Consider the following 27243-nt stretch of genomic DNA (forward strand, 5'->3'; position numbering starts at 1 on the left):
TTTCGTTAATTTTCTTTTTCTTGAATGCAGAAAAAGAAAACCTTCACTTCTACTTTCAATTTCTATTAAAAATATTTTTATTTAATTTTTTCTATATTTTTTGCTTTTATGTAAATTTTTTCAAATTCTATTTTACTTCCAACATTTTATTTTAGTCTACTACAGTGTATTCACTTTTTCAAATTTTCAAACGATTTCCTTTTTTCTCCCTTTTTCTTTTTTTCATTTTTCTTTTTCTTGAATACAGAAACAGAAAAAATTCATTTTTATTTTTAATTATTATTAAAAATATTGTTAATTTTTTCTACTATATTCTTTACTTTTCTGTAATTTTTTTCAAATTCTATTTTACTCCCATCATCTCATTTTAGTCTACGCCAGTGTATTTATTTTTTAAAATTCTCAAACGATTTACAGTCCCCCCCTTTTTTTCTCTAATCTGTCAAACCACTTTCAATTCACAGACCAAAACCCACCTAGAATCTAGCATCATTTATTCGATTTTTTTTGTGTGTATGTGATTTTAATTTTTAATTTTTAATATTTTTTAAATTTTATCTTTTTAATTTTAATTTTTCTACCTCATTAATTCCTTTTCTCCCTTCAAAATGACAAGACGAAGGAATTCACCCAAAAAAAAGAGCAAAAATAAATGACAGCCAGGGATTTAACCAACACAGATACAAGCAAGATGTCTGAACCAGAATTTAGAATCATGATAATAAAAATACTAGTTGGAGTCGAAAATAGATTAGAATCTCTTTATGCAGAGATAAAAGATGTAAACACTAGTCAGAATGAAATTAAAAATGCTATAACTGAGCTGCAATCATGGATGGATGCCTCAGTGGCAAGGATGGATGAGGCAGAACAGAGAATCAGTGATATAGAGGACAAACTAATATAGAATAATGAAGCAGAAAAAAAGAGGGAGATTAAGGCAAAAGAACATGATTTAAGAATTAGAGAAGTCAGAGACTATTAAAAAGGAACAATATCAGAATCATAGGAGTCCTAGAAGGGAAGAGCGAGAAATAGGGGTAGAAGGGTTATGTGAGCAAATCATAGCAGAAAACTTTACTAATTTGGGGAAAGACACAGATATCAAAATCCAGGAATCACAGAGGACCCCCATTAGATTCAACAAAAACCGACCATCAACAAGGCATATCACAGTCAAATTCACAAAATACTCAGGCAAGGAGAGAATCATGAAAGCAGCAAGGGAAAAAAGTCCCTAACCTACAAGGGAAGACAGATCAAGTTTGCAGCAGACCTATCCACAGAAACTCGGCAGGCCAGAAAGGAGTGGCAGGATATATTCATTGTGCTGAATCAGAAAAATATGCACCCAAGAATTCTTTATCCAGCAAGGCTGCCATTCAATAGCAGGAAAGATAAAGTTTCCCAGACAAACAAAAATTAGAGTTTGTGACCACAAAACCAGCCCTGCAAGAAGTTTTAAGGGGGACTCTGAAGGGAGAAAATATGAAATATATATATATATATATATATATATATATATATATATATATATACACATACCAAAAGCAACAAAGACTAGAACGGACCAGAGAACACCACCAGAAACTCCAACTCTACAAGCATCATAATGGCAAAAATTCATATCTTTTAGTACTCACTCTAAATGTCAATGGACTCAATACTGCAATAAAAAGACATAGGGTAACAGAATGGATAAGAAAACAAGATCCATCTATATGCTGTTTATGAGAGACCCACTTTAGACCTAAAGACACCTTCAGATTGAAAATAAGGGGATGGAGAACCATCTATCATGATAATGGTCAACAAAAGAAAGCTGGAGTAGCCATACTTATATCAGACTATCTAGACTTTAAAATAAAGACTGTATCAAGAGATGCAGAAGGGCATTATATCATAATCAAGGGGTCTATCCACCAAGAAGACCTAACAATGGTAAACATTTATGCACCAAATGTGAGAGCACCCAAATATATAAATCAATTAATCACAAACATAAAGAAACTAATCAATAGTTAATACCATTATAGTAGGAGACTTCAACACCCCACTCACAGCAATGGATAGATCATCAAATCAAAAAATCAACAAGGAAACAATGGCTTTGAATGACACACTGGACCAGATGGATTTAACAGATATATTTAGGACATTTCATCATAAAGCAGCAGAATATACATTCTTCTCCAGTGCACATGGAATGTTCTCCAGAATAGACCATATACTGGCTCACAAATCATCACTAAGTAAGTACAAGAAGATTGAGATCATACCGTGCATATTTTCAGACCACAACATTATGAAACTCGAAATCAACCATAAGAAAAAATTTTGAAAGGTAGCAAACTTGAAGACTGAAGAACATCCTACTAAAGAATGAATGGGTAACCAAGCACTTGAAGAGGAAATTAAAAAGTACATGGAAGTCAAGGAAAATAACACTACAACCCAAAACCTCTGGGACGCAGCAAAGGCAGTCATAAGAGGAAAGTATATAGCAATCCAGGCCTTCCTAAAGAAGGAAGAAAGATCTCAGATACACAACCTAAACTTACACCTTAAAGACCTGGAAAAAAAACCAGCAAATAAAACCCAAAACCAGCATAAGACAGGAAATAATAAAGGTTAGAGAAGATATTAATGCTATGGAAGCCAAAAACAAAAACAAAAACAGTAGAACAGATCAATGAAACAAGAAGCTGGTTCTTTGAAAGAATTAACAAACTTGATAAACCACTAGCCAGTTTCATCACAAAGAAAAAGGAAAGGACCAAAATAAATAAAATCAAGAATGAAACAGGACAGACCACAATCAATACAGCAGAAATAAAAACAATAATAAGAGAATATTATGAGCAATTATATGGGCAATCTGGAAGAAATGGACAAATTCCTAGAAATATATACACTACCAAAAGTGAAACAGGAAGAAATAGAAAATTTAAAAACACACACATAACTAGTAAGGAAATAGAATTAATAATGAAAAATCTCTCAAAAAACAAGAGTCCAGGACCAGATGGCTTTCCAGGGGGATTCTACCAAACATTTAAGGAAGAGTTAACACCTATTCTCTTGAAGCTGTTCCAAAAAATAGAAATGGAAGGAAAACTTCCAAACTCTTTCTATGAAGCCAGCATTACCTTGATTCCAAAACCAGACAGAGAACCACTAAAAAGGAGAATTATAAACAAATTTCCCTGATGAACATGGATGTAAAAATCCTCAACAAGATATTAGCCAACCAGATCCAACAATACATTAAAAAAATTATTCACCACGACCAAGTGGGATTTATACCTGGGATGCAGGGCTGGTTCAATATCTGCAAAACAATTAATGTGATTCATCACATCAATAAAAGAAAGGACAAGAACCATATGATCCTCTCAATAGACGCAGAGAAAGCATTTGACAAAATACAGCATCCTTTCTTGATAAAAACCTTCAAGAAAGTAGGGATAGAAGAAGCATACCTCGAGATCATAAATGCTATATATGAACTACACAATACTAATACCATCCTCAATTGGGAAAAACTGAGAATTTTCCCCCAAAGGTCAGGAACAAGACAGGGAAGTCCACTCTCATCACTGTTATTCAACATAGTATTGGAAGTCTTAGCCTCTGTATTCAGATAACACAAAGAAATAAAAGGCATCCAAATAGGCCAGGAGGAGATCAAACTTTCACTCTTTGCAGATGACATGATACTCCATATGAAAAACCCAACAGATTCCACCAAAAAACTGCTAGAACTGATTCATGAATTCAGCAAAGTTGCAGGATATAAAATCAACGCACAATAATCTGTTTCATTCCTATACACCAACAATGAAGCAACAGAATGTGAAATCAAGGAATTAATTCCATTTACAGTTGCATCAAAATCCTTAAAATACCTAGGAATAAATCTAACCAAAGAGGTGAAAAATCTGTACACTGAAAACTAGAGAAATTGTATGAATTAAATTGAAGAAGACAGAAAAAAATGGAAAAAGATTCCATGCTCCTGGATAGGAAGAACAAATATTGTTAAAATGTCGATACTACCTAAAGCAATCTACAGTCAATGCAATCCCTATCAAAAAAACACCAGCACTCTTCACAGAGCTAGAACGAATAATCCCAAATTTTGTATGGAACCAGAAAGACCCTGGATAGCCAAAGCAATCTTGAAAAAGAAAACCAAAGCAGGAGGCATCACAATCCCACACTGCAAGCTATACTACAAAGCTGTAATCATCAAGACAGTATGGTACTGGCACAAGAACAGACACTCAGATCAATGGAAGAGAACAGAGAACCCAGAAATGGACCCACAAACCTATGGCCAACTAATCTTTGAAAAAGCAGAAAAGAATATCGAATGGAACAAAGATAGTCTCTTCAGCAAGTGGTGCTGGGAAAACTGGACAGCAACATGCAGAAGAATGAATCTGGACCGCTTTCTTACACCATACACAAAGATAAACTCAAAATGGATATTATAGCTAGGGAGCCATCAAAACCCTCCAGGAGAAAGCAGGCAAAAACCTCTTTGATCTTGGCTGCAGCAACTTCTTATTCAACACATCTCCAGAGGCAAGGGAAACAAAAGTAAAACTGAACTATTGGGACCTCAAAATAAAAAGCTATTGCACAGTGAAGTAAACAATCAGCAAAACTAAAAGGCAACTGATGGAATGGGAGAAGATAGTTGGAAATGACATATCAGATAAAAGGTTAGTATCCAAACTCTATAAAGAACTTATCAAAATCAACACCCAAAAAACAAATAATCCAGTGAAGAAATGGGCAAAAGACATCAATCGACACTTCTCCAAAGAAGACATCCAGATGGCTGACAGACACATGAAAAAATGCTCAACATCACTCATCATCAGGGAAATACAAATCAAAACCACAATGAGATACCACCTTACACATGCCAGAATGGCTAAAATGAACAACTCAGGCAACAGCAGATGTTGGCGAGGATGCAGAGAAAGAGGTTCTTTTTTGAATTTTTGGTGGGAATGCAACCTGGTGCAGCAACTCTGGAAAACAGTATGGAGGTTTCTCAAAAAAACTAGAATTAAAACTACCCTACGACCCAGCAATTGCACTACTAGGCATTTATACAAGGGATACAGGTGTGCTGTTTTGAAGAGACACATGGACCCCAATGTTTATAGCAGTACTATCAACAATAGCCAAAGTATGGAAAGAGCCCAAATGTCCATCAATAGATTAATGGATAAAGAAGATGTGGTAGTTACTTTGGAGGGAATATTGCAGTGTAGGAGGATGCTGGACTCACCTCGTCCTGCTGACCACTTAGATTCCACCCACACCTGCCTAAATAACCCAGAAAACCACCAGAAGACTAGCAGAACAGACTCTCCAGAGCCAAGCATAGACAAGAGGCCCATGGAAGAGGGTAGGAAGGGCAGAGAGGTGGTGCACGCTACACAGACTGGTGGGAGGGTGCTGGGGCAGCAGAGGGGCAGCCCAACAGCAAGGTGGAATCCCAGAGTCTGGCTTGCAAAAGCGGAGTGGCCTGAGTTCATGATTTCTGACAGCCAGCGGGAATTAACATCTGGAATGCTATAAGTCAACAGCTCTGCTCAGAGAATGGGAGGGCAAGAAGACATCGGGAGGGAGAGGTGTTGAGCCCTGGAAGACAGAGACCAGGTCAGCAGGGAACAAAGGCGCTGGCCAGCACCATCTCCCTCTCCCACCCCCCAGCCAAAATCCCAAAGGGAAACAGTGCCCATCACTGAACATGCTTGCACCTCGCAAGCACCCAATGCTGTGCTTCTGTGGATCCATCCCTCTTAGGGGTATGCCTGCCTCCCTCCTGGTGCTGCAGGGCCCCTCCCACAGGGGACCACTGAAAGCAAAGCAAGCTAAGCCTGCACCTCCTGCCCCTCTGCACCTTGCAGATCCACCCTGGCTATATGCCAGATCCCATCAAAGCAGCACCACAAGCCTGGAAGTGTGCAAGTAGCCCAGACAGGGGCCACACAACTCCGCAATGAGTCCTGCCCCTGGAAGAGGTGAAGATAATGTACACCCCAGTCTGACTGCGGCCCCAGTGGTGGACTGGGGACAGATATCGGGTCTGATGGCGGCCCCACCCACCAACACAAGTTACTCTGGACAGCACAGGGAAAGTGCCCTGCAGTTGGGAGCCACATCAGGGACTACCCAAAATGACAAAACAGAAGAACTGTCCTCAAAAGAAACTCCAGGAAGTAGCGACAGCTAACGAATTGATCAAAAACGATTTAAGCAGTATAATGGAACAAGAATTTAGAACAATAGTCATTGAATTAATTGCTGGGCTTGAAAAAAGTATAGAGGACAGCAGAAAATCTATTGCTACAGAGATCAAGGGACTAAGAAATAGTCATGAGGAGGTAAAAAATGCTACAAGGGAGGCGCAAAATAAAATGGAGGAAACCACAGCTCAGATTGAAGAGGCAGTGGAGAGAATAGGTGAATTAGAAGATAAAATTATGGAAAAAGAGGAAGCTGAGAAAAAGACAAAAAATCCATGAGTATGAGGGGAGAATTAGAGAACTAAGTGATACAATCAAACAGAACAATATCCATATTATAGGAATTCCAGAAGAGGAAGAGAGGAAGTGGCTGAAGGTGTACTTGAACAAATCATAGCTGAGAACTTCCCGGATCTGGGGAAGGAAAAAGGCATTGAAATCCAAGAGGCAGAGAGAACTCCCTTGAGACGTAACTGGAATAGATCTTCGTGACATATCATAGTGAAACTGGCAAAATAAAAGGATAAAGAGAGAATTCGGAAAGTAGTTAGGGATAAACAGGCTCTAACTCATAAAGGGAGACCCTGCAGATCTATCTGCTGAAACTTGGCAGTCCAGAAAGGAATGGCAGGAAATCCTCAATGTGATGAACAGAACAAATATGGAGCTGAGAATCCTTTATCCAGCAAGTCTGTCGTTCAGAATAGAAGGAGAGATAAAGGTCTTCCCAAAGAAACAAAAACTGAAGGAATTCCTCACCACTAAACCAGCCCTACAAGAGATCCTAAGGGGGATTCTGCAGTGAAATGTTGCAAGGACCAAAAAGTACCACAGACATCACTATAAGCATGAAACCTACAGACATCACAATGACTCTAAACCCATATCTTTCAATAACACTGAATGTAAATGCACTAAATGCTCCAACCAAAAACCTAGGGTATCAGAATGGATAAAAAAAAAAAAAAAACAAGACCCATCTATTTGCTGTCTACAAGAGACTCATTTTAGACCTGATGAAACCTTCAGATTGAAAGTGAGGGGATGGAGAACTATCTATCATGCTACTGGAACTCAAAAGAAAGCTGGAGGAGCCATACTTACATCAGACAAACTAGACTTTAAATTAAAGGCTGTAAGAAGAGATGAAGAAGGGCATTATATAATAATTACAGGGTCTATCTGTCAGAAAGAGCTAACAATTTTAAATATCTATGCACCAAATACGGACACCCCTAAATATATAAAACAATCACAAACATAAGCAATCTTATTGATAAGAATGTGGTAACTGCAGGGGAATTTAATACCCTACTTACAACAATGGATAGATAATCTAGACACAGGATCAATAAAGAAACAAGGGCCCTGAATGATACATTGGATCAGATGGACTTGACAGATATATTTAGAACTCTGCATCCCAAAGCAACAGAATATACTTTTTTCTAGAGTGCACATGGAACATTCCTCAAGATAGATCACATACTGGGTCACAAAACAGCCCTTCAAAAGTATAAAAGAATTGAGATCATATCATGCATACTTTCAGACCACAATGCTATGAAGCTTGAAATCAACCACAGGAAAAAGTCTGGAAAACCTCCAAAAGCATGGAGGTTAAAGAACACCCTATGGAAGAATGAATGGGTCAACCAGGCAATTAGAGAAGAAACTTAAAAATATATGAAAACAAATGAAAATGAAAAAACAACAATCCAAATGCTTTGGGATGCAGCGAAGGCAGTCCTGAGGGGAAAATACATTGCAATCCAGGCGTACCTCAAGAAACAAGAAAAATCCCAAATATAAAATCTAACAGCACACCTACAGGAAATAGAAGCAGAACAGCAAAGGCAGCCTAAACCCAGCAGAAGAAGAGAAATAATAAAGATCAGAGCAGAAATAAACAATATAGAATCTAAAAAACTGTAGAGCAGATCAATGAAACCAAGAGTTGGTTTCTTGAAAAAATAAACAAAATTGATAAACCTCTAGCCAGGCTTCTCAAAAAAGAAAAGGGAGACGACCTAAATACATAAAATCATGAATGAAAGTGGAATTATTACAACGAATCCCTCAGAAATACAAGCAATTATCAGGGAATACTATAAAAAATTATATGCCAACAAACTGAACAACCTGGAAGAAATGGACAAATTCCTCAGCACACACACACTTCAAAAACTCAAACAGGAAGAAATAGAAAATTTGAACATACCCATAACAAGAAAGAAATTGAATCACTTATCAAAAATCTCCCAACAAATAAACGTCCAGGAACAGAAGGCTTCCCAGGGGAATTGTACCAGACATTTACAGCAGAGATCATACCTATTCTTCTCAAGCTGTTCCAAAAAATAGAAAGGGAAGGAAAACTTCCAGACCCATTCTATGAAGCCAGCATTACTTTGATTACTTTGGACGTGAATTAAAAAAAAATAAAAAATAAAATAAAAAACCAAGGGTTCCTCTCCTTCCTTCTGGGCATTTGTTTATGGTTTTGCCATAACCTACTTGTCTGGGATTGTAATTCTCTGCTTTTTCCAAATAAACCCTTTTTTTGCTGCTAAAAAAAAAAAGAACACTTAAAATGCAATGAATCATGCAATGAGCTTCCATGTCTCCCTACTACCTTCAAAATAAAGACTGACCACTTAGTCAAACATACAAGATGCATGATCTGACTACCAAATGCTAAAATTAGAAGAATATCTTCTAATAAAACTTGTCATGGTCTGTGTAGGTGACCCTTAAGCAACTCTTGACTCAAAGTTCCTTGGTCTTTTGATCACCAATGACCTTCACTTCCAATTCAGGTACATATTTTCATGAATGTAACGAAGATCTTGAGGTGGTAACTGCCTGATCCTGATCTCAGGTTCTAAATCTGAATTCCAATACTCATTCTGTGACCATGGACAAGTCACAACTTCTCTGTGTCTGGGATTTTTCCTATGTGATATTAGGTGTAAATTTCCTAATATGTTTCAAGTGCTGCAAACAGCACTTGACAAAAATAGTAAGGGCCTTCTAAGTATTAGCTAATACTTTCTTGTCATCACCTGGAAATTTGCTTTATCTTTGACATTTAAATACTAGTATTCAACTTTGATAACAAGTTATTCTTCTAGCAAACTCATGCTTTCACTCTCTCTATTCCTTGTCTTTAATACTGATATCTCTACTTCCTTGATAATTCCACTTTCTCTGAGTCTACTAATTACCTCACTTCCTTCCCCTCATTGTCAGATTGGTCTAAATGGTGGATCATAAACAACTAACTCAACATTTTTGGGTCTTGTTCATTTTCTGCATTTCCTGTGTATTGAATTTTCTGCAATACACCAGTGCTGAAGGCAGCACATAATTATTCTTTTTCAGATCTACACACTTGCTTTTGAGCAGTCCTGCATGGGGAAGTGAAGACCCACCATGGATGGTACCACTCTAGATTTATAGTATATATAGTTTTTTTTTTTAATAACAGCCCTGTAACATGTCCTTGGTCAGCTCTTTCCATTCCCTAATAGACTGTTCTAAACTTTCTCTTACTCTTTTCAAGCCTCCACCTCACACCCATTTACCTTTGCTGTCAGAAGATAAGATAAACTTACATTTTACTTCAGAAAATAGAGTACAGTAATCATTATGTTTCTCAGTTTTCACAGACACTGCTTCCTCATGCCCCCAGCTTGCAAACTCATATGCATCTATTCTTATTTCCTTTATTTTGTAAAAGGTCATCCAAAGCAATCCTTCTTCAAGTAATCTGGAAGCCATGTGCTCAAAGCTCCTTAAGGACCTCCCTCCATCAATTATCTTCTCACTTGGATCTTCAACCACTTCCATCATACTAATTCTACTCCCCCTGGTTTATAAACATGTACAAATTTACCAGCCTTAAAAAGATTATCTCCTGAATAAATATCTTTTAGCCATTGTTTCCAATTATTCTCTCCTTTTACAACTAAGCTACTTGATGCTCATTTCCTCACCTACCACTAAATATTTTAAAATAATTTATTATTAAATATTTAAGATAGATAAGGGATTAAAAATATTATAACAAAACCTGTGTAACTACCACTCATTTTAAGATCAATAACCCTCACCAATTGCACTCCCTTTTTCCTCACAGCAGAAACCACTATAATGTAATGAAGTTTTTGGTGACTAAAGATTAAATAAGTGCACACGGATAATACACGTACATTCAAATTTTAACCTAGTAAAAACAATCTGCCACCCATCTCTCAAATCAAATAGACACCGATTATGGACTAAAATGTGCTCCCATTCATATTTTGAAGCCTTTACCCCTAAGGTGACTGTATTTGGAGACAGAGCCTTTAAATAGTAAGCAGGGTTAAATGAGGTCATAAAGGTGGAGCCCTAACCCAATATGACTGGTGTCTACATAAGGGCACAGTGATAAGGCTACCATCTGAAAACCAAGGAGAAAGGCCTCAGAAGAAGACAACTTCCTAGCACCTCAGCACCTTGATTTCAGACTTTCAGCCTTAATAACTGTGAGAAAATAAATTTCTGTTGTTTAAGCCACTCAGTGTGTGGCATTTTGTTATTACAGCCCTAGCAAACTAACATAACCATGAAAAGATAACCAATCTCATTCATAATTTCAAAAATTGAAAACAATGAAATGTAATTATTCATTTATAATTCAGATAACATTAACATATTTGGTAATTTGGTAAGTTTATTGAGAATGTGAAGAAATAGGACAAATACTGATGGTGCCAATATATATCAGTAAATGTGTTTTTTAACTTTTTATTTTCGAATGATTTTAGACTTACAGGAAATATGCAAAGATAGAACAGAGTTTATGTATAACTTTCATCCAGATTCCCCTAATGTTAACATATTTCATAATCATAATATAATTATCAAAAAGGAGATTAACACTGACATAAAAATATTAACCTACAGTTTTTATTTGAATTTTGTCAGTTTTCACATTAATATATTTTTTTCATGGTTTAGAATGCAATCCAGGATCCCATGAAGCATTAAGCTATCATGTCACTTTAGTCTCTTCCTGTGATACTTACTTAATCTTTGTCTTTCTTGACCATAACACTTTTGAAGAGCAGTGATGTGGTAGACATATTAATGATACCCAAGATGTTCATGTGTTAATCCCCAGAAACTGCTATTATGTTACCTTATGTGGCAAAAAAGACTTTGCAGATATGATTAAGGTCAGGATTTTGAGATGGGAAGATTATGTTGGATTATCTCCATAGGCCCAATATAATCACAAGGGTCTGGCAGGAGTATCAGAGAGATAAGGTGATGTGATGACAGAGCAGAGGTGAGTTAGTGAAGGAGAGGGGGGGGGGAGAGAGATAAATTAATCTGAAGATGCTGTGCTTTGAAAATAAAGGAAGGAGCCACAAACCATGGAATGCAGACTTCCAAAAGCTGGAAAGGGCTAAGAGAGATGCAGCATTGCCAACTAATTTTATATTTGTGACCTCCAGACCTGTTAAGACAATACATTTGATTTCTTTTAAGCCATAAAGTTTGTGGTTAATTTTTTACAGCAGTAATAAGAAATTAATATAAATTTTGGTACCTATAAACGATGTGATGTCACACAAAATACGTTAAAATTGTGGAAGTCAAAATTGTAATAAAATTGTCGAGGTGGCTTTGTAATTAGGCAGTGATCAGAATTTGGTGGAGAGCATGATAGAAATAGTCTAGACTGCCTTGAACAAATTGTGAGAATGTTCATATTAACAATTCTGCTATTGAAGGCTCAGAAGGAAGTGAAGACCACAATATAGAAAATGTATATTGTCTTAGGGCACACTGAAATTCTTATAAACAGACTATTGGTAGAATTACAGATTTTAAAGATACTGCTGACGAGGGTTCAGGAAAAAAAATGAACATTTTATTAGAAGCTGAAGGAAAAAGGATCTTGCTATAACAATGGCAGAAAGCATAGCTGAGTTGTGTCCTACAATTATGTGGGAAGCAGAACTAATAAGCAGTCAACTTAGTTATTTAGCTGAAGAGATTTGCAAGCAAAGTATCAAAGGTATAGCCTGGTTTCCTCTTGCTGTTTATACTAAAACATGAGAACAAAGACACAAATTTAGTAAAGAACTGTTAAGCAAAAGGGGAGTATGTCTTCTAGAAGTAGATAATTTAGGATAAGCCTATACAGATTTCAAAAAAATTCTAAAATTAGGAGATTCATTGTAAGTAAAACATGTTCTGAAGAGAAAGCCAAGGATATGGCTAGATAGCCTTTTGCTAGTGACTCAGAAGGATCAAAAGATCACAGTAGTTACAAAGCGGGCTCTTAAAAGAGATTATACATGTGGCTCCTCAATCCCTTTATCTAGTTCAGTAAAAGCCAAAATTATAGATGGGATGGCTAAGGGGATTATTTAGGAAAGACTTTTGAAGAACCTTCTTGCCTAATGGAATGAATCTCAATGACATACCTGGGGTACCCACAGAATTTTGAGGATGTTATACCAACATTTATGTTGGCTTCAAAGGGACAGATAGTAGATGAAATGAAAGAAGGTGGTCAGACCTTCAAAATTCTACAAGCAGGAAACAGGCTGATATAGCTACTCAGCTTCAAACACATGCTACTTTTCATGAAAAAGGAAGGATGACTCAGAGGGTGGAGATACAAGCCCAAAGGATTGAGCCACAATTCACAGAGAATTATTCCAGGCCTTGAAACCTAAAAAAAAAAAAAAAAAAAAAAAAAAAAAAAAAAAAAAAAAAAAAAAGTGCCCATTTGAATTTCAAAATTGCTTGGTATTGGTGGCTCATTTTTCCTTCCATTTTCTCCCCTTTCTAATGGGAATATCTATAACTACTATCTTATATCTGTCCTACCACTGTATTTTGGGAGCAAATTACTTGTTTTCTAGGTTCATAGGTGAACAGATGGTAAGAAATTTCAACCTACAATGAATTATAACAAGAGATTCACCCATATCTAGTTTAGATCATTTAGATGATGAGATTTGTGACTTCTGAGCAGATAATAATTATATGACATTTTGGACTTGAGTTTATGCTATTATCAGTTGAGACTGTGGGGGAACATGGAATAGTCTGGATGCATTTTATATGTGGGATGGATGTAAATATTTTGGAGCCAGAGGGTGAATTGCAGTGGACAGAATAATCATCCCCCAAAATGTTCCTATCCTAATCCCCAGAACCTGTAAATAGGTCACTTTACATGGAAAAAGGGCACACAACTGGTCAGTTATTTTGTGTGATTCAGTCAACTTGGGGTTTTAAATGTCTTCTCATGGTTAGATTTAGGCTATGCACTTTTAGGAAGAAGTGATGCTGTACCCCCTCAGTGCATCATATTAATGGTACAAAATATTAATACATTTTATCACTGGTGATGTCAGACTTTTCCACCATAAAAACACTATTTTTCCCTGTCTCATTAATAAGTATCTTGCAGAGAGATATTTCGAGACGATGTAGATATTCTGATTCTTGCCATATTTTGATCAACTAATTTCAGTATTCTTTCATGATTCTTGCCTGCAAATACTGTGTTATTTACTGTAGTGATTTGCTATTTTTCTTATTCATCCTATTTTGTTAAATAAAATTCTATGATAAGAAAGAGCTGTTAATTCTTCCTCCCCTGTGTTTGTTTGTTTTATATCAGTATGAAATCATACATGTTTACTTTTTTTCTCTGGATTATAATTCAATACTATCATTATTTTTTTGCTCAAATATTCTCATTTTGACCATTGGGATCAATTTCATGTTGGCTCCTGTGTCCTTTCATTGTGTCCCTGCAATTTGTTAGTATTTCCTTACTTTCTGGCACCAAAAGACATTCTAATATCATTTCTTATTTCCCATGCTCCAGACCTGGCATCAGCTATTTCTCCAAACAGTTCTGGTTATTTTATTGGAGAATGGTATTTAGAAACCAAGATCTGGCTACTAAATGTGCTCATTATTACTGGAATGGCACTGCTTCTAGGCCCTCTTAGCAGACACAGATACATAATTATCTATATTTACTTCTATGTTTATCTGTATATTTCTAAAAAATGAGTTCCCATTCTTTCCATTCCAAATACCACAGATATAATTGTAACCTTCACCCTTTGTTTATTTTTAATGTCTGTCTCCAGTAGCAATAAATCTAGTTTTTAATATTAATAATATTTATTTAATCCTAGAATATAAAAACATTAGTTTCAGAATTGCTAACCCATACCTGTTGACTTTGTTATCAGCATTCTGTAATTTTTCAGCATATAAATCCTATACATATTTTATTAGACTTACGCCTAAGTATTTCACTTGTTTTGAGAGTTTGTAAAATGGACTGTATTTTTAATTCATTTCCCACACATTTATTGCTAGTATATAAAAAATACAATTGATTTTTGCATGTTGGCCTTGTACCCTGTAACCTTGATAAATTCCTTTATTAGTTTGTAGGAGGTTTTCTTAATAGATTCCTTGTGATTTTCTATGTAGACAATCATCCCAGCAGCAAATAGAGAAAGTTATATTTCTTCTGTTCTGATATATATGTGTTTTATCTTCTTTTCCTGCCAAATTGCACTGGGTAAAAATTCTATTACTATGTTGAATAGCAGTGGTGAGAGAAATTGTTCATATGTATTCTCACTCTTAAAAGGAAAGCATTAATATTTCAACATAAAGTCTGATATTAGCTATAGGGTTTGTTTGTTTATTATCTATTTATTTACCGATTTATTTTTGTAGATGTTCTTTACCAAGTTTAGGACGTTATCTCTATTACTAATTTGTTGAGTTTTTGCTTGTGTGTTTGTGTGTGTGAATGTATGTTGATTTCTTCAAATACTCTGCATAAATAGGTATGTTCATGTGATTTTCCTTCTTTAACCTGTTAATTTGGTAGATTATATTGATTGATTTTAAAATCAATTCCGCTTCCTTGGCCATTATGTGTACACACACACACACACACACACACACACACACACATATGTGCTAACATATTGTATGAATTTCTAAAAACATATTTATTTAAATTCTAGTTAATATACAGTGTCGCATTGGTTTCAGGAGTAGAACCCAGTGATTCATCACTTACATATAATAACCAGTGCTCATCCCAACAAGTGCCCTCCTTAATGCCCATCAGCCATTTAGCTCATCCCCCACCCACCTCCCCTCCAGCAACCCTGTTTGTTCTATTTAACTTTCTCTTATGGTTTGCTTCCATCTCTGTGTTTATCTTATATTTACATTCCTCCCCCTATGTTCATATGTTTTGTTTCTTAAATTGCAAATATGAGTGAAACCATATGATACTTGTCTTTCTCTGATAGACATATTTCGCTTAGCATAATACAATGTAGTTCAATCCACGTTGTTAAAAATGTCAAGATTTCATTCTATTTGATTGGTGTGTAGTATTCCAGTGTGTGTGTGTGTGTGTGTGTGTGTGTGTGTGTGTGTGTGTGTGTGTATGCCACATCTTCTTTATCCATTAATCAGCTGATGGACATTTGGGTTCTTTCCATGATTTGGCTATTGTTGATGAGTGTGCTGCTATAAACACTGGGGTGCATTGCCCTTCGAATCAGCATTTTTGCATCCTTTGGATAAATACCCAGTGGCGCAATTGCTGGGACATAGGGTAAGTTCAATTTTTAATTTTTGAGGAATCTCCATACTGTTTTCCAGAGTGGCTCCACCAGTTTTCCAAAGTGGCTGCACGAGTTAGCATTACCACCAACAGTGCAAAGCCCCTCTCTGCATCCTTACCAACATCTGCTGTTTCCTAAGTTGATAATTTTAGCCATTCTGACAGGTGTGAGGTGGCATATCATTGTGGTTTCGATTTAGATTTCCTGTGCTGTTGAGCATCTTTTTATGTGTCTGTTAGCCATCTGGAGGTCTTCTTTGGAAAAGTGTCTATTCATGTCTTCTGCCCATTTCTTCACTAGATTATTTATTTTTGGGGTGTTAAGTTTGATAAGTTCTTTATAGATTTTGGATACTAACCCTTTATCCAATATGTCATTTGCAAATATCTTCTCCCGTTCTGTCAGTTGCCTTTTAGTTCTGTTGATTCCTTCACTGTTTTTATCTTGATGAAGATTTTTATCTTGATGAGGTCCCAATAGTTCACTTTTAGCTTTTGTTTCCCTTGCCTCCAGAAACATATTTAGCAAGAAGTTGCTGTAGCCAAGGTCAAAGAGGTTCTCTCTCTGTCTACTCCTCTAGGATTTTGATGGTTTGCTGTCTTACATTTAGGTCTTTCATCCATTTTGAATTTATTTTTGTGTATGGCATAAGAAAGTGGTCCAGTTTCATTATTCTGCATGTCGCTGTCCAGTTTGCCCCACACCATTTGCTAAAGAGACTGTATTTTTTCCATTGGATACTCTTTCCTGCTTTGTTGAAGATTAGTTGGCCATAAATTTGTGGGTCCATTTCTGAGTTCTATATCCTGTTCCATTGGTCTATATGTCTGTTTTTGTGCCAGCACCATACTGTCTTGAACATTATAGCTTTGTAATACAGCTGGAAGTCTGTGATTGTGATGCCTTCTGCTTTTGTTTACTTTTTGAACATTACTTTGGCTATTCAGGGTCTTTTATGGTTCCACAGAAATTTTAGAATTGTTTTTTCTAGCTCTGTGAAGAATACTGGTGTTTTTTGATAGGGATTGCATTGAATAGATTGCTTTGGGTAATATAGATATTTTAACAATATTTGTTTTTTCAATCCATGAGCATGGAATGTTCTCCCTTTTCTTTGTGTCCTCTTCAATTTCTTTCAATAATCTTTCTATAGTTTTCAGCATACCAATCTCTACTTCTTTGGTTCCATTTATTCCCAGATATATTATGGGTTTTGGTGCAATTGTGAATACCCTCTGCTTTTCTCTCTTGTTCTTATACAGCTGTATACATCTCAGTTTTGCTCATCTGAGTGGGGTGAGATTGTAGTTAGATCTTCATAGTGCTCTGAGAGGATGGAGAAGCTGGTTGCTCACTTCATTCTTCCTTTCCTGGTGAGGGGAAGGTTTTCTAGCTGGGAAATTCCTTCTTGGCACTGAACAACACTATCTTGTAGAATGGGATGATGTAAGCAAAATGAAGTTAGTTTTCTTTCTCTTCTTATGCAGTTATTCTCTGATTTTTTAGTTCCATTGTGTTGCTAAAACTACCTATGTGAATTCTAGAGGTCTCCAAGAGCTATTTTTGCTCACAGACATCTATACAATCATTGATAACATTGGAGGATGGGGTAGCTGGGTTCTTCAATCTTGCCATTATTCCCTCCAAGCCTTATGTTGCTTTTTTGTTAATGATTTTTAGTTTTATTCCATTGGGGTCAGTAAAACACCATGCATACTTTTATTTTTTAAGGTTTTTGGTTTGTTTTATGGCCCAGGATATGGTCTATCTTGGTATGTGTCCCATGGCTACTTGAAAATAATGTATATTCTGCTGTTGGTGGCTGGAGCATTGTATAAATCCTGTTGGTTGATAGTGTTTTTGAATTCTTCTAAATATTTTATGATTTTCTATCTAGTTGCTCTTTCAATTGTTGAGAGGGTTATTAAAGTCTTCAAGTATAATTGTGGATTTTTCTATTTTTCCTTTTAGCTCTACAAATTTTTGTTTCATGTAATTTGAAGGTTTATTGTCACTACATAAACATTTAGGATTGCTAAGTCTTCTTGAACACTTTTAGAATTCCAGTTTATCTACAGTGTTTCTGAGTGTACCTCTTTGTATAGATTTTTAGTGGTTGCATTAGGTATACATATATACTCATCACAGGTTACTGGTGTCAATATTTTACCTGTTTGGTTAAATGTACAAACCTTACCTCCTTTGATATTCTATGCTCCCTCTCTTATAAAACAATTGTCTTAAACACTTCTTTCACATACATTACACATCAGATCATACTGTAAATTTTATTTCAATAAAGCTGGAAAAATTGCTTTAACCATCAAACATAATTGAGAACACTCAAGAGGAAAAGGAAAGTCTATTAAATTTACCCATATTTTTGTTTTTTCTATTGTTTATTTTTCCTTCCTGATATTCCAAGATTCCTTCTTTTATTGTATATTTTTTGTTTAGAGAACTCCCCTTAGCCATTTTTTACGATAGGACTGCTGGCTACATTTTCTCTTAGTCTTCTATTGTTCTAGCCTTAGTCTTCTGTTGTTTGGATTCTGTTATTGTAACAGTTCAGTTTCTTTCTTTCTCTTTCTTTCAGAGGAGAGAGAGAGAGAGAGAGAGAGAGAGAGAGAGAGCGCCAGAGAGGGCCAAAGAGAGGGAGATAATCTTCACACTGGGCGCGGAGCCTGATGTGGAGCTCAATCTCACGACCATGAGATCATGACCTGAGTTAAAATCAAGAACCAGACACTTAACCAACTGAGCCACTCAGACACCCCTTAGTTTCTTTCCCCTGTCCTCCCCCATTCTATTGTTAAGCCCATCCACTGGATTTTAAAATATAGTTTATTGTATTTTTCAGTTCTATAATTTTCACTTGGTTATTTTTTATTTCTTTTATATCATTTTTATACCCTCTATTTAGTTGCTGAATCTGTATTTCTTTAAAGAAACTTTTTATTACTTTGCTGAGATTCTCTTTTTTTTTCTTTCAAATGTATTCCTAATGGTTCATTAAAGCATTTTTATAATGGCTACCTTAAAATTCTTGTCAGATAATTAGCATCTGTGTCATCTTGGTGCTGATATCCATTGATGGTCTTTTCTCATTCATGTTGTAATCTTCCTGGTTCTTGGTATTATTTTGACAAACGATTTTCAACTGAAGCCTGCAGATTTGGGGTATTATGTGACCCTTGTTCTTACTTGTATCTTTTGTATCTTCTGTTATAGCCAGCTTCTTCTGACACTGGCACTATAGGGAAGGAGGAGCACTGCCTCATTACTGCCAGGACTGAGTGAAAGTCCAGGCCTCTATCGACATCCCAATGGAAGGGAAGAACTTGTTACTGATAGGTAGGAGTTCAGACTTCCCACGTAGGCCTCTGCTGATACCTCTCTGGCTGGAGGGAGAGGGATATCTCATTATTCTTCCCAAAATGGTATCCTCTACACTGACACTACAGTGTGGTAGCCATATTACCACTGAATGGTGGTTAAAATTCTGTATTTCTACCAGGCCTCCTCTGATGCTACTACAGTGCCAAATAGGTATGGTTGTCCAGGTGCTTCATGTGGTCTCCACTGACACGATTAGGAGTGTGGGAAGGTGTCTCATTACCACCAGGTGAGGATGAAACTCTGGCTCCTCACTTGGTCTTCTTGACACTACCACATGGAGTCGGGGGAGGGAGGCTCAGATGCCTTGTTACAGACTTGCAAAGGTAGAAGTCTACCTTCCCTGCACAGTCTTTGCTGGAAGGGGGGGGGGGGGTGGGGCCACAATTTTTCTGTGATATTTTGCTGGAGTAGAGATGTTATTATCTAAACATTTTCTGTGTTGTGGGGCTCTCGCTTTCCTGGTCCTTTGGCTAGAGAGAGTGGGCTTTTGTTGATACCTTTTTTTGACTGCACCTGTTGGTGTTCTTAGGCTGTCAGCTTCTACACTACCCAATCTGGAAGACATGAGGCAAAAACAAAATCCAGATGACTCAAGGCCATGTCATTCCTCAGGTCCTAAGGTTCCTAGCCAATCTGGTCTGCCTTCCTCCCTCCATATTTAGAGTATTCTTGTGATTGATTATATGTGTGTGTGTGTGTGTGTGTCTGTGTGTGTGTGTGTGTGTGTGTGTTATTCTTTCTTTATGGTATTTTTTGGCATGTACATCTATTGCTTATATTTTTAAAAAATTAACAACTTTTAAAGCAGTAGATTCTTTTCAGTGCTTGTCCTACATAACATGTCTTGATAAATTGAGACTACTGTTCACTCTTTCCTTCCTAAGACTCTCTCCTTTCCAGGAGTCTGTGGCTCCCCTATCTCCTAGTTCTTTCACTGACCATTCCTTCTCAATGTGTTTTATAATCTCTTCTATTGGCCCTTCAAACATTGGCACTCCTTACATTTCAATTCTTTGTCTAATATTTATTCTCTCACTACACGTATTCCATAGGCAAGAATATTTACTCACATTGTCTTAAACACCATCTCTATGCTGTTGATGTCAACTCTATTTCTCTAATCCTTCTTCTCTGACCTCAGATGTTTCACAGGCATATCTATCTTAACTTGTAAACTGAGTTTCTCCTCTCTCTCACCCTTATGTATCTCAGTAAATGGCAATTTCATCCTTCCAATTGCTCAAATTAAAAAAAAAATCTTGAAGTTACCCATGACTCCTCTCTCTCTACATTTCACATGTGATTTGTCAGCAAATCCGGTTGGCTCTGACTTCAAAATGTATTTAGAATGTGACCACTTCTTACCATCTCCACTATTACTACCCTCATGCAAGATACAACCATTTTTAATTGCATTACTGAAACAGCTTCCTAATCAGTCTCCTTCCTTCTACCCTTATATCCACACAGCATCCAGAATAGTCCTGTTAAACATAAGACAAATTGTGTTATTTCTCTGGTCAAAAACCTCCTTATATCTTACTCAGATACAGCAAAGTCGCAAAGTACTTCCAATGGATTCTAAGGACATATTGGAATCTACTCAGCTTCCCTTCTCTATTTTCTTTCTGACTCCATTTTCTTGGGTTTTTCTTTGTTTTTGTTTTGTTTGTTTTTGTTTTTGTTTTTTCTTTTTGTTTAATCCTTTCTAGCTAATCAGGCCTCCTTTTTGTACTTTGAACATGATAGGCACACTTCTGCTTCAGGGATAATATACGTACCATTTCCTCAGCGTAAAATGCTTTTCCCTCAGATATCTGAATGAAATTGCTCCTTTATTTCCTATGGATCTCTGCTCAAAAGTTGTCTTCTCAGTGAGGTCTTCATGTATTTAAAATTGGAAAACCACTTTCCACCCTTCCTATTCCCCTTCTCTGCTTTATTTTTATTCTTAATGCCCATTACCATCTAACATACTATGTATTTTACTCATTTTAAATACTGTTTTTCTACTTCTTTTAGAAGGTAAATTCCATGAGGGTTGTATCTCTAGGCCCAAAAATAGTAACTGGCAGGGGCACTTGGGTGGCTCAGTCTGTTAAGCATCTGACTCTTGATTTTGGCTCAGGTCATGATCTCATGGTTCATGAATTCAAGCCCCACGTTGGGCTCTGCACTGATAGCATAGGACCTGCTTGGGATTCTCGCTCTCCTTCTCTCTCTACCCCTCCCCCACTTGCACTTGTTCTCTCTTTCTCTCTCTCTCTAAATAAATAAATAAAATAAACTTAAAAAATAAAAAATAAAATAGTACCTGGCAAATAGTAGTTACTCAATACATATTGGTTGAATGAATATCAATTATTCAATTAATTAATAAATGAAATTTGGGCTTGAGATCAAGAGTCAGGAAATTACAGCCCATAGGCCTGCTCCCTGTTTTGTAAATAGAGTTTTATTGGAATACTCATTTGTTTACATGCTTTTCCAATACAAAGGTAGAGTTGAACAGCTGTGAAAGATTTCTAAGATCTGTGAAGCCTGAAACATTTACCATATTGTTCTTTAAGAAAAGTTTGTTACTCTTGCCTACAGGGAAGATGGCGGCGTAGGAGGATTCTGGGCTCACGGCGCATCCTGCTGATCACTTAGATTCCACCTACACCTGCCTAACTAACCCAGAAAACTGCCAGAGGATTAGCAGAACGGAGTCTCCTGAGCCAAGCCCAGATGAGAGGCCCACGGAAGAGGGTAGGAAGGGCTGAGAGGCTGTGCGCGCTCCACAGACTGACGGGAGGGAGCCGGGGCAGAGGGGCAAGCTGCCGGCCAAGCAGAGCCCCCGAGTCTGGCTTGCAAAAGCAGAGGGGCCGGATGGAGTGTGTTCCGACAGCAAGCGCGACTTAGCGTCTGGGAGGTCATAAGTGAACAGCTCTGCTTGGAAAGCGGAAAGGCTGGAGGACAAAGGGAGGGAGAGTTGCTGAGCCCCCGACGACAGGGCTCAGCTTGGTGGGGAACAAAGGCGCTTGCCAGCGCCATCTCCCTCGCCCATCCCCCAGCCAAAATCCCAAAGGGAACCAGTTCCTGCCAGGGAACTTGCTCACTCTGCGCAAACACCCAACTCTGTGCTTTTGCGGAGCCAAACCTCCGGCAGCGGATCTGACCCCCTCCCGCTGCCACAGGGCCCCTCCTGAAGTGGATCACCTAAGGACAAGCGAACTAAGCCTGCCCCTGCTGCCCCCAATCACCTTGCCTACCCACCCCAGCTAATACGCCAGATCCCCAGCACCACAAGCCTCACAGTGTGCAAGTAGCCCAGATGGGCCACGCCACCCCACAGTGAATCCCGCCCCTAGGAGAGGGGAAGAGAAGGCACACACGAGTCTGACTGTGGCCCCAGCAGTGGGCTGGGGGCAGACATCAGGTATGACTGCGGCCCCATCCACCAACTCCAGTTATACACCACAGCACAGGGGAAGTGCCCTGCAGGTCCTCACCACGCCAGGGACTATCCAAAATGACCAAACGGAAGAATTCCCCTCAGAAGAATCTCCAGGAAATAACAACAGCCAATGAACTGATCAAAAAGGATTTAAATAATATAACAGAAAGTGAATTTAGAAAAATAGTCATAAAATTAATCGCTGGGCTTGAAAACAGTATAGAGGACAGCAGAGAATCTCTTGCTACAGAGATCAAGGGACTAAGGAACAGTCACGAGGAGCTGAAAAACGCTTTAAACGAAATGCAAAACAAAATGGAAATGACGACAGCTCGGACTGAAGAGGCAGAGGAGAGAATAGGTGAACTAGAAGATAAAGTTATGGAAAAAGAGGAAGCTGAGAAAAAGAGAGATAAAAAAATCCAGGAGTATGAGGGGAAAATTAGAGAACTAAGTGATACACTAAAAAGAAATAATATATGCATAATTGGTATCCCAGAGGAGGAAGAGAGAGGGAAAGGTGCTGAAGGGGTACTTGAAGAAATTATAGCTGAGAACTTCCCTGAACTGGGGAAGGAAAAAGGCATTGAAATCCAAGAGGCACAGAGAACTCCCTTCAGATGTAACTTGAATCGATCTTCTGCACGACATACCATAGTGAAACGGGCAAAATACAAGGATAAAGAGAAAATTCTGAAAGCAGCAAGGGGTAAACGTGCCCTCACATATAAAGGGAGACCTATAAGACTCGTGAATGATCTCTCTTTTGAAACTTGGCAGGCCAGAAAGAATTGGCACGAGATTTTCAGGGTGCTAGACAGAAAAAATATGCAGCCGAGAATCCTTTATCCAGCAAGTCTGTCATTTAGAATTGAAGGAGAGATAAAGGTCTTCCCAAACAAACAAAAACTGAAGGAATTTGTCACTACTAAATCAGCCCTACAAGAGATCCTAAGGGGGATCCTGTGAGACAAAGTCCCAGAGACATCACTACAAGCATAAAACATACAGACATCACAATGACTCTAAACCCATATCTTTTTATAATAACACTGAATGTAAATGGATTCAATGTGCCACCCAAAAGACATAGGGTATCAGAATGGATAAAAAAACAAGACCCATCTATTTGCTGTCTACAAGGGACTCATTTTAGACCTGAGGACACCTTTAGATTGAGAGTGAGGGGATGGAGGACTATTTATCATGCTACTGGAAGCCAAAAGAAAGCTGGAGTAGCCATACTTATATCAGACAAACTAGACGTTAAGTTAAAGGCTGTAACAAGAGATGAAGAAGGGCATTATATAATAATTACAGGGTCTGTCCATCAGGAAGAGCTAACAATTATAAATGTCTATGCGCCAAATACTGGAGCCCCCAAATATATAAAACAATTACTCATAAACATAAGCAACCTTATTGACAAGAATGTGGTCATTGCAGGGGACTTTAACACTCCACTTACAGAAATGGATAGATCATCTAGACACATGGTCAATAAAGAAACAAGGGCCCTGAATGATACATTGGATCAGATGGACTTGACAGATCTATTTAGAACTCTGCATCCCAAAGCAACAGAATATACTTTCTTCTCGAGTGCACATGGAACATTCTCCAAGATAGATCATATACTGGGTCACAGAACAGCCCTTCATAAGTTCACAAGAATTGAAATTATACCATGCATACTTTCAGACCACAATGCGATGAAGCTTGAAATCAACCACAGGAAAAAGTCTGGAAAACCTCCAAAAGCATGGAGGTTACAGAACACCTTACTAAAGAATGAGTGGGTCAACCAGGCAATTAGAGAAGAAATTTAAAAATATATGGAAACAAACGAAAATGAAAATACAACAATCCAAATGCTTTGGGACGCAGCGAAGGCAGTCCTAAGAGGAAAATACATTGCAATCCAGGCCCATCTCAAGAAACAAGAAAAATCCCAAATACAAAATCTAACAGCACACTTAAAGGAAAGAGAAGCAGAACAGCAAAGGCAGCCTAAACCCAGCAGAAGAAGAGAAATAATAAAGATCCGAGGAGAAATAAACAATATAGAATCTAAAAAAACTGTAGAGCAGATCAACGAAACCAAGAGTTGGTTTTTTGAAAAAATAAAGAAAAGTTTGTTACTCTTTACTTTATATAGTCAACTACTTCCTAGATAATGCCTTCTGGATATCCTTCAGGAATCTAAAGTCCAACCTGCCCCTAATTAAGTTTTTTTCCCCAACTTTCCCAAAACTTTAACATTCTGTATTTTTACATGTATGAAGGACAGTCCCATCCATCCAGTCAGCCACATCAGAAATCCAGAATTCAGACATCTTCCTCTCCCACAATTTCCATTTCCAATAACTAAGTCTTATACTTTTCCCTCTCTTTTCTTTTTCCCACCACCCTGACTCAGACTGCAGTTGTTTATTGCTCTCACTATGACACTACACTCCCTCTCTGTGATCTCTCTTTCACACCACAGTCAAGATAATGCCTTCGAAATGTAAGTCTGTCTATCATACTATTCTACTTTTATGATATGCTTTCCCAAGCTTGCAGGAACAATTCCAAACATTCCAAACTCCTCAACTAGGCAGAATTTAGTCCTTTTAGGACCTGGCCCCTGTCTGCCTCCAATCACATCTCTGGCCACTGCTATTTTCATTTCATGTTCCAACAATACCAGATTACTTGAAGTTTTAGGCCCTTGGGCCTTTGTTCACACTGGGTCATCTCCTCGAAAATTCCTTTTCCTATTTTCCTTTATTTCCACCTTCAGTATTAACATAAGCTGTACTTCTCTGAAAGTACCCATCCTTGACAATCCCAAAGTGCCTTCTATGCCCAACAATATCACTGTTCAAAAATTATTGGTGAGGCAGCACTGATTAAGGATTAAGTGATTAAGGATTTCTATGCTACTTGGATTTAAACCCCAGCTCTGTTATTAGCTAAATGACCTTGGACATGTGTCTGTCACATAGTACAGTTTTATTATCATCTTCACATTTTAGCTGAAAAAATGACTATCATAGAAGTTGTTTGATGTAACACAGATAATATAACAGAAAATGCCAGCTGTTATCCAATATACATTCTCTCATTTTTCTTTTAGCACAAGAACTAAAGTCTTATCTTGGCATATGAGTGTCCCAAATAAAAACTACACTCCTCTAATTCACTTATAGCCAGATGTGACCAGGGAATTAAATTCTGAAATGATAAATAAAAGTGGTATATGGGGCTTCCAGGTCATGGGCTTAATGGAAAGGTTTGAATCCTTCACTTGACTTTCTTTCAACCTTTTCAAATGATATAACACAGAAGGTATTTGGCCATGCAGATGAAGCAGCACCTTAGAGATGGCAGAACAATAAGAAAGAAAGAAGGAACCTGAGTTCCTGCTCATGTCAAATCACCATACCAGCCCTGAAACACTTCACTGAACTATTCCACAATCAAATAATAAGTGTCTCTTTTGTTGGAGCCATTGTGTTTGTAAGTGGAGTCTTAGAGGCCTACCTGTATCCCACCAAATACAGCTAGTAAGTGGCAGAGCTTGGATTTGAACTGTGGATGCTATCTGGGTTATATTATTAGCCCCCTCCCCTGCAAAAAGTTTTTATCGAATTATGTTTTTCTAGGATGGTACTCGCTGCTAGAAAGCTTAGAGGTTGATGATGGGCCATCTGTAACAAGTGTACAGGACTTGTCAATAAATATTTCTTGTCTAGCCTCATTCCTGGGTACATTTTCTGTCTATCCTTATTTCTCCTTTTCCATTTGACCTAATTATTATGTACAGTACTTCATATTTTACATGCCATATAAAATATACAACCCTAAATTTGTTTGAAATGAAATAAGGTTTAAATAAGTATTAGTATTGCTTTATTTATGGTTTCATTGTACATGCACCACTTTTATATCTATCATTTTAATTTGTTTATATGGCTATCACCATATTACACTGTTAGCTCCATACAGGCATGAATAGTTTTTGTTTTTTCTTCTTCTATATCGTCTAGTCTGGTGCCTAATAATAATTATAGAATTGAGCAATATTTTCTAAATGAATGAATTTCACAGTGTGAGATATGTTATTAAATGCCATTGTGTCAAAATGGAATTTCCTTCCATTATCAATTTGAGCCAGGGAAGGAGACACAACTCTAAAAGGTGCCTAGGGGAAAGTGTCACATGCTTGGAGAAGTGATGGTGAGAACAGGGAATGCATACCTTGACAAAGTGCTCAATTAGGATTTCCACCACGATGTTCTGGAATTTGATGTTCATCATGGCAGCAACAGTGTCCTCCTGAGCTCTCATCAGAGTGGGCCCAAAGATCACCCCCATGTTAGAGGGGGTCATAAGATTATCTTTGCTGTGCTCACATACACTGCCAAAAGAGAAAGAAAATGATTAATAAGACTTT

The 27243-nt window shown here is 37.5% G+C and overlaps 1 protein-coding gene across 6 annotated transcripts in view; it reads right to left on the bottom strand.

Moving 5' to 3' along the window:
* The window catches only part of OPHN1 (oligophrenin 1), a 594929-nt gene that overhangs the window by 104657 nt on the left and 463029 nt on the right, over nt 1-27243 (bottom strand). For all 6 annotated transcript variants that reach the window (XM_023249184.2, XM_045051063.1, XM_023249185.2 and 3 more), the window contains one exon: nt 27048-27207. In XM_023249184.2, coding sequence (XP_023104952.1) covers nt 27048-27207 — 160 coding nt within the window. The remainder of the gene's footprint in view (nt 1-27047; nt 27208-27243) is intronic.

The sequence above is a fragment of the Felis catus genome, chromosome X (assembly GCF_018350175.1).
Source record: "Felis catus isolate Fca126 chromosome X, F.catus_Fca126_mat1.0, whole genome shotgun sequence".
Taxonomy (NCBI): domain Eukaryota; kingdom Metazoa; phylum Chordata; class Mammalia; order Carnivora; family Felidae; genus Felis; species Felis catus.